Raw genomic sequence first — 8,152 nt, forward strand, 5'->3', positions numbered from 1 at the left:
ACCTAGAAAGACAACTAAGAAAAAGTTTGGATATGCTATGCTGGGAAATTGAGTTAGTCACACGGAGTTGTGTGTGTGTGTGTGTGTGTGTGTGTGTGTGTTGCCTACATGTGTGTCTGTGTGGAGATGTAAGATCCCCTAGAACTAGAGTTACAGACAGTTGTGAGCTGCTGTGTGGGTGCAGGGAATTGAACCCTGATGTCTGGGAGAGCAGCCAGTCCTCTTCTGCTGAGCCTCTCTCCAGTCCCTCACAGTTGAACTCTTTAATACCTGGTTTCCCCAAACCAAAAGATGTCCTTGTTTGCTTTATGAAAAATTCCTCTTCCTTCTCCCAGTAAGTAATTGTAATTGTTGTGTTCATTAAAGAAGAATGAGAACATTCTGTTGAGAATTTACGTTTCACTCTGCGTTTCCCTCTGTGCGAAGCCAGGGAAGCCTGAGACTCCATGAAAGCTTGGCTTGCCACTTCGTGTCAGTCCACTTATTGCATCCATTGTAATATTTTTATTTCTTGTCTTAATAAAATTTAAAGTGTAGAACAGAGCCCTGGAGTCAGACAGATGTGACTACAAATGTGGCGTTACTGAGTGCTAACTCTGAGAATGTGTTTGTTCTCACTAAGGCAGTGAAGATTAAATGGACAGCCCACATGTGGTGCCTGGTGGAACGTACCCGTCAATAGTAGCTTTGGAAGGATTTAGAGGAAATTAGTGTGTGCCTGGTGTAAATTACCTGCACTGCACACAGTTCCAGATAGCCCTCTTCAAGTTAATTTAGGATTTGTGAGTTTTGCTTCTTGTCTCTGTTAGAAATTTTTCAGAGGAGGAGACAGGAAGGAACCTAGGCTAAGCTTTCCTGGTGTTCTCTGGCCCAGAATCCCCTGCTTATTCTGTGCTTTTCACCTCTTGGCTTTGTGCTGACACCACTTCCTCAGCCATCTTCAGAGTGAGTGTGATGGCATGCTGATCTAGTGGTCCCTTAGCCTGCCCTTCTGTCTGTACTCCCCTCTGTTATTTATGTGGTGTCATATGTATGTTACTCCTGGCCCCTTCTCGAGTGTCTTTTCCCCATATGGTGACATTTAAAGACTTTCATTTGAGTAGTTAAGAGTTACATCATTTGTAGTCAGATTTGGGTTTAAATTCCAGCTTGTCAGTTAATAGTTGTACGACTGCAGACAGATTAGCTTTACCAAGTCTCAGTTTTCTTATCTGTAATTGGAAATCACTTCAGTTTTTAAAAGATGGAATGGGAATGAGGACCATGTTTGGCAAACATGTGGAGCGGGTATTGAAGGGCTGCTGTCTCTCTGCTCTAGCTTCCAGGAGTATGGCTCCACTGGGGCCGCCCATGCTGACAGTGAGTACGAGAGAAGAATGATGGCCGTGTACAGCCATGTCCTAGAAGAGGTGGAGTCACTCAACCGGAAATACGCCCCTGTTTCCTACATGGCAAGTGGCATTTGTTTTGCTAAGTTTTCATCATTGAAGAAGTGTGGTTTTTTTGTTTGTTTGTTTGTTTGTTTTTTGTTTGTTTTTCCTTTAAATACATCTCTTGCACTTTGTTTTATTAAAACTTAATTGTAAAGAACATGCTAATTAAAAGTGGCACACAAGGAGATCAGTCAAACCTACATTCTGTGCTTCCCTGCAGGTAGAGGAGCCATTCTGAACTCTCAGCGCTCTTGCTGATTTGACACTCTCACTATTGAGTGCACTCTATGCACTTATCCACCACACACATCAGTGATAAGGGTAAAATGAACCCATCTGTGGCAGCCCTTAGTCCATCTCTTAACTGCATGACCACACTAACAAATCAAATCTTACCCTGCCCAAATGCAGGCAGCTTTTACCAAATCTGACTTGTCTGCATATAGACCAATTTTTGTCTTGTTTTTGTTTTACTCTTTTTAAACAATCAGGATTGAAGTTGTAATTCTTAACTCCAAACCAGAATCACTTTGGGAGCTTTTTAAAAATTATATCAGTATCCAGTCATTTCTCCCTCACCACCACCACCCCCCCCCCTCACACACACACACACACACACACACACACATATCACCCCAAGAACAATTGACTCTAAATCTGGAGTGGAGGCCTGGTCCCCATACACAGTGTTAGGGTGGAGGCCTGGGGCCAGGTATGGTAGTACCAGAGTTAGAGTGGAGGTCCAGTGCATGTACAGTGGTACCAGAGGCTGCGCCACCCATGTCATAGTCAGTACAGCATTGATTGAGTAAGCAACACTGAGTAAACACTCACTGCTTCATTATAAAACAGGCTTGTGGTAGATGACTGGTTTTGCCCAAATAGTGGCTAAAATAAGTGTCTGGGCATTTAAACATGCTGAGTGCAACTTGGGCTTATAATACTTTCAGCCTCTGGTAGGTTTTTTTGTTTGTTTTTCTTTGTTTTTTCAAGACAGGGTTTCTCTGTGTAGCCCTGGCTGTCTTAGAACTCTAGACCAGGCCAGCCTCAAATTCACAGAAATCTGCCTGCCTCTGCCTCCTGAGTGCTAGGATCAGAGCTTACCTCTGCCCACCTACCTCTGGTAGGCTTAATCAGAGCTTAATCCTGTCATAAGACAGGGGACAGCACTTTTTAGAAGATTCCATGTAGAAAACACATAAAAAATAAAACTAGTAAGTCAAAAATATTAAAAAAATAAAGTAGAAATCTATAATTGCAACTCCCTTTTTAAAAAATTGTATGTGTGTGTGTGTGTGTGTGTGTGTGTGTGTGTGTGTGTGTTCGTGTTCTAACTGAATGTTTCTGTACTACATGTGTGCCAGAGCAGGATGTCAAATCCCCTGGGTGTGGAGTTTCAGATGGTTGTGACTTGCTAGTTGTGCAGGGAATTGAAACCTGGTTCTCTGTAGAAGCAGCCTGTGCTTTTAACCACTGAGCCATCTCTCCAGCCCACTGATTGCGTTTCTTGACATGGGAGATTGCGTTCTTATGTGGTTGTGGTTGTTGGACCTTTCTTTGAATGGTGTGCTCTTGGAAGCGAACGTGTGCCCTGCACATGCTGTCTGTTGGTAAGTTTGCAGGATTCTTTGCAACTGACTGTCTCTCTCTCTCTCCACAGCACACGGCATGCCTCTGCAATGCCATTATCGCTTTGCTGAAAGTCCCTCTTTCGTTTCAGAGGTACTTTTTCCAGAAACTGCAGTCCACCAGCATCAAGGTAAGGCAGGAGGAACACCTAAGGTTTAAAAACCAGCCAAGTGGGGCAAGAGATTTGGCTTGTTGAGTAACAAATGGCACCTGCCATACCACCTGAGTTCAGTCCCCAAGGCCTGCACGTGAGAATAGAGAATGACTCAAAAGTTGCCCTCTGACATCCACATGTGTGCCACGGCACCCACACCCCAACACAGACATACACAGAATACAGTAAAAATCAGCTCAGGTTTAGTATCTTTGGCATAGATAAAATTTAGTTGGCTGCCTTTACCCCTTTCATTGGATGAGTTGAGGAAGGGAATGGGGCTTGAAAATTACTGTAAGGCAGGCATTTGGGTAACAGGAGTCCATCCGTTGTCTCTTACCTCCAGAAATAAGTTCTTGTAAGTCTATTGCACTTGCCTACCAGGGTCTTGAACTGAGTCTATGTGAGAGCAGACCCAGCTTTGACTGCATCAGCCCAGGGCACCATCACCAGTCCTACCTTCTGGGCACTCTTGCCTTTGAAGTTTAGGGGACTAACTTCCAGGGAGAGTTAGTGTATTGAAATCCTTTAAGCCACTCAGAATTCAAAAGCTGTGGTGGTAATGAAGGGGATTATTCCCCAAGAGAGATAGCTTGGGTTCTGCCTGTCCATCAACTTTTGCATTCACTTCATGCTTTTGGTTGCAATTAACATTTCAGAAAGACCTTAATTATCAGGGAAGTGGTTATGGAGGGGAGCAGTCCTAGGACAAGCGGTCTCACAGTCAATGGCAAGTTCAGTAACATCAGAAAGCTCACACTCCCTTCACCCTTAGCCAGAGTGAGCTTTCTACAGTTGAGGTACATCTGGGATTTGCAGTGCATTTCAAAAGAAAAATTACAAGTTAAAATGTCACTCAGCAGCCTTGAGGCCTCAGGATTGGTCCCTAACACCCCCAATTGTTTTTGGGTTCTTTGTGGAAACTGACCTTTTTTTTTTTTTTTTTTTTTTAAATGCCATAATAACCTTGTTATGTGAATTATCTTAGAATTTTAAGTTTGTTTGCATTTGAATCAGTCTATTTTAAATTACTTATGAGAATTGTACGCGCGCGTGCGCGCGCACACACACACACAGACAAAACTTTCTTTTCCTAGAAGCAGAGATATCCAGTAGACATGAAAATTTATGCATAGAATTTTACTTGAGGAAATAGTTCATTGCATCCTCCCCCTCCCTCAGCAGAAAGCTTCCCCAGGAGATGGTGCCTTTGCCTGGTTCCTCAAACAGCACAGGTCCGTCTGCAGGGTGGGGCCAGCCCAGTAAGTCCTGGAAATCGCTTGCTGCCAGGGACAGTCCCATGGGACATTTATGTGCTCCCCGTGATGAGCACAGCCAGGTTGTTGGAGGAATCGTGGTTTGGGTTGTCAGCACTCACTCTGTTGTTCCATCCCAGCTGGCTCTGTCACCGTCTCCCCGGAACCCAGCAGAGCCCATTGCTGTACAGAGTAACCAGCAGCTGGCCCTGAAGGTAGAAGGCGTTGTTCAGCACGGCTCTAAACCAGGACTCTTCCGCAAAATTCAGTCTGTGTGTCTGAGTGTTTCTTCCACACTGCAGAGTAAATCTGGCCAAGATTTCAAGGTAACTTCCCTATTCTGGCAGCTTCACCTCCACACAGATCAGGGGTCATAACAACAGTACAACTGAGGCCTGCAGAGAATGTTAGTTGGTGTTTCTCTTTTCTCTGCTGGGCAAAGCATTCCAGCAGAGATCAAAACATGAATTCTGTGATTCTTGGTGCTGTATGGAATCTATCTGAGGTCTACACAGCAAGAGGTATGTGACCATGTGCCTGTGATCGGGTTTCCCACCCCGCCTTGTCCCATGCAACTCAGAGCTCACTGCACCATTCGTGCTTCCTTTCCTGAACCCTTGTTTCTAAAATCCACCTCCCCTGGAGCCATCGCAGGGGTCCCCCTCCTCATGCGGAGTGCTGCCTGCTGTGGCACATAGTGCACAGTTCAGGTGCCAGCATCTCTGTCCCAGGGGACCTTGGGAGTTTGCTTCCGTGAGACGTCAGGAGGTAGGCCAGTGTTCGCCAGCATAGTCAGGCTATGTGCTATGTGACCATGTGCCTCTGATCAGGTTTCCCATCAACATTCATTGCATATGTTCCATGTAATACCACTCTCTCTTTGCTTAGACATGTCTTTCCCATTTTGTGATTTGATCCACAGAATGTGCCCAGGTTACTCTGGCATATTTGAACTACGTCCAAGAAATAAGGTGAAGGTTTAAAAGAAGCATTGCAAGGCTAGGGAGGATGCTCAGTGGGTAAAGTGCATGCTTGCCATCATGAGGACCTGAATTTAGACAAACCTACATCCCCATCCCTGAGTGGATGCCTGAAACTCACTGGCCGGCCACTCTGAGGAAGAACATCCAGCATTGACCTCTGACCTCCACTACACACACATACATGCACACCCATACTAGCAAGTGAAATGTGAGCATTTCATTCTCATTGTGGTTCTAGGCTAAAAAGCTGGTCACCATCATCACTTCATTTTCTTTGAAGATGTCCTCTCACCCTGTACTCTCTGTCTTTTGATTGATGACACAGAACATGGTGTCTTTAACCACTCAGTAGATACTTAGGGAATGATGAATGGAGGGCTACATGGACCGTGTTGAGAACACCACTGCTTATGGTTGAGTGGTGTCAGATGTTGCTGGAAACTGTAATGAGAATTCTGTAGCCTGTCCCCAGATAGGGCCTGCCTGGCTTCTAGACAACACGGAATAAGCAGCTCTCGTTGGTATCTAACAATTCCTGTGTTCCAGACTCCCATCGATAGCATGACCAATGAGATGGAGCAGAGGGTTGAGCCGCATAACGATTACTTCAGCACCCAGTTTCTGTTGAACTTTGCTGTCCTTGGAACACACAGCATTACAGTGGAGTCGTCAGTGAGAGACGCCAATGGCATTGTGTGGAAAACTGGCCCCAGGACTACCATGTTTGTCAAATCCCTGGAGGACCCCTATTCCCAGCAGATTCGCCTACAGCAGCAACAAGCCCAGCAGCCGTTACAGCCGCAGCCGCAGCCGCAGCCGCAGCCTCGAAGTGCCTATACCCGGTTTTAAGTGTGCTACAAGCCCACTGCACACTCCTACACTGCACAGCCTTGCAGTCTGGTACTGCAAGAAGATTCTGTATCTTCGTGTGCATTAAGTAAATGTCACAGTGTGAAATCCATCACTCACTAATATCTGTAATGTGGCATTCTGGAGATTGTTTTAAAAAAAAAAAATCTCCTGGCTCTCATTTCTTAAACCTAACCTCCTGCCTCACACTTAACATTTTAGTTGTGTTCTTTCTGGTTGGTGAACTTTTCTGCCAATAATCAGTCACAGATCATTGGTAGATTTGACTGTGCCTCTACCAGAATTATTGTGCTGACCAGCCCAGACCTGGAGTTCTGAGACAGGCAGTGGGAAGTCTTTGGCACCTGTGGTCCCCAGTTCCAGCGTCCCATTTCATTGTTGCCACCTCTTGTCTCTCTTGCACTAGAGCAGGGTTAGTTTATTGATTTGGCCTTTAATAGACCCAAATTTTAATTTCTGTGTAGTAGCTAACAGCTACATAGAACAGTTGGAAATGAATAGTGTAGTTTTTTGTTGTTGTTGTTTGTTTTTGTGACTGTAATGTAGATTTTTTTTGTTTGTTCATTTCTAGAAGTGGCTGACATATAATGTCCTTGCCTTTGATTTAGAGGGGATATATCCTTCCCTCTGGTTTCTGCTGGACAAGGTATGGACTCTGCATGGCCAGAGTGCTCAGGGAACAGAAATTTACTGTTTCAGTCCTGGTTGAAAACTATGACAACATGCTTTACCCTTATACGTGGTATGGTCTAGGTGTCCTTTTTGTTATTGCTCAGTGCTTGGAGACCACAGTTAGTAGAGACCTGAGCACCGCCAACAGAAGTGTGCGAGGTCAGTGGGAGGGGTGCAGTTCGTGAGCCCTGGATTTCCTTATGTAAATAAATCTCTTAATTTCTACGATTGGGTTTTACTTTTTTCTCCTCAGCATCATACTGATTCATAAGAAGACTTGAGTTGTTTTGTTAAATGCTGTTTTGGGGCTGTTTGTTTTCCTGTCACCGTCCCTCTGGGGCTGAGAAGTGATGGGCAGCTTTGGTTCCCTGGGGTCACTTTGCTTTATGAGGTGTTGCCCCCAAATAGCAAATTCTGCTTGTCATAGCATGTGCAAGTCTACAGTTTCCACTGTAAGTGGTGTCCCCCAGAGCCAAGTTGCACACAGTGCACAGTCTGTACTTGGTCAGCGTCTGGGGACAATTTCTAGAGTGCCAGGGAAGACCAGTGTGGAGCCTGCTGTTTTTTGCTGGATGTAGAAAGAGCTGAGTCAGTGTTCCACTTTTGGCTCTACATAAGTAGAGCGGCTGTCTCTATAGAGTCAGACTTTAGTCTCTTTACAAAATGACTGAATTAGGCTAGATTTCTGCAGTCTAATTCAGTTTATCAGGTGACTGGAAAACTAAAGATGAAAAAATTGGGGAAATAATGTCTTTAAGACAGAGATTCAACGAAGGGCCAAGGATCACTATCCCACTTACTCTACCATGAGCCTGGCTTAGTTCTCAGAGGGGAAAAAAGACTTTCTTTGTTGTTTGTTTGTTTGTTTTTTTGAGGCAGGGTTTCTCTGTGTAGCTCTGGCTGTCCTGGAACTCACTACATAAACCGGGCTGGCATCGAACTCAGTACTGCAATTAAAAGTGTGTGCCACCATACCTGACCTCAGAACCTCTTTTTAATAACATAAAATTTGGGGAGGTCACAAAAGAAATTGGTGGCCTACTAGATTTGTTTTTTTTTTTTTTTTTTCTGGAGAATTCTACCATGAAATAGTGGTAGAGACCTGAAATTAATAATACAGGTTACTTAAAAGTAAAAGGGATAGGCTGGGAATGA

General features: G+C 44.7%; 1 protein-coding gene across 1 annotated transcript in view; it reads left to right on the forward strand.

Annotated features, from left to right (window-relative positions):
* The window catches only part of Ints7 (integrator complex subunit 7), a 42,711-nt gene extending 35,489 nt beyond the window's left edge, over positions 1-7,222 (forward strand). Inside the window, exons 17-20 of the mRNA XM_051186649.1 lie at positions 1,319-1,451; positions 3,094-3,192; positions 4,613-4,798; positions 6,002-7,222. Of these exons, the coding sequence (XP_051042606.1) occupies positions 1,319-1,451; positions 3,094-3,192; positions 4,613-4,798; positions 6,002-6,304 (721 nt within the window). The 3' untranslated portion in view covers positions 6,305-7,222. The remainder of the gene's footprint in view (positions 1-1,318; positions 1,452-3,093; positions 3,193-4,612; positions 4,799-6,001) is intronic.
* The last annotated feature ends 930 nt before the right edge of the window (positions 7,223-8,152 follow it).

This window comes from Phodopus roborovskii, unplaced genomic scaffold (assembly GCF_943737965.1).
Source record: "Phodopus roborovskii unplaced genomic scaffold, PHOROB, whole genome shotgun sequence".
In the NCBI taxonomy this organism is placed as follows: domain Eukaryota; kingdom Metazoa; phylum Chordata; class Mammalia; order Rodentia; family Cricetidae; genus Phodopus; species Phodopus roborovskii.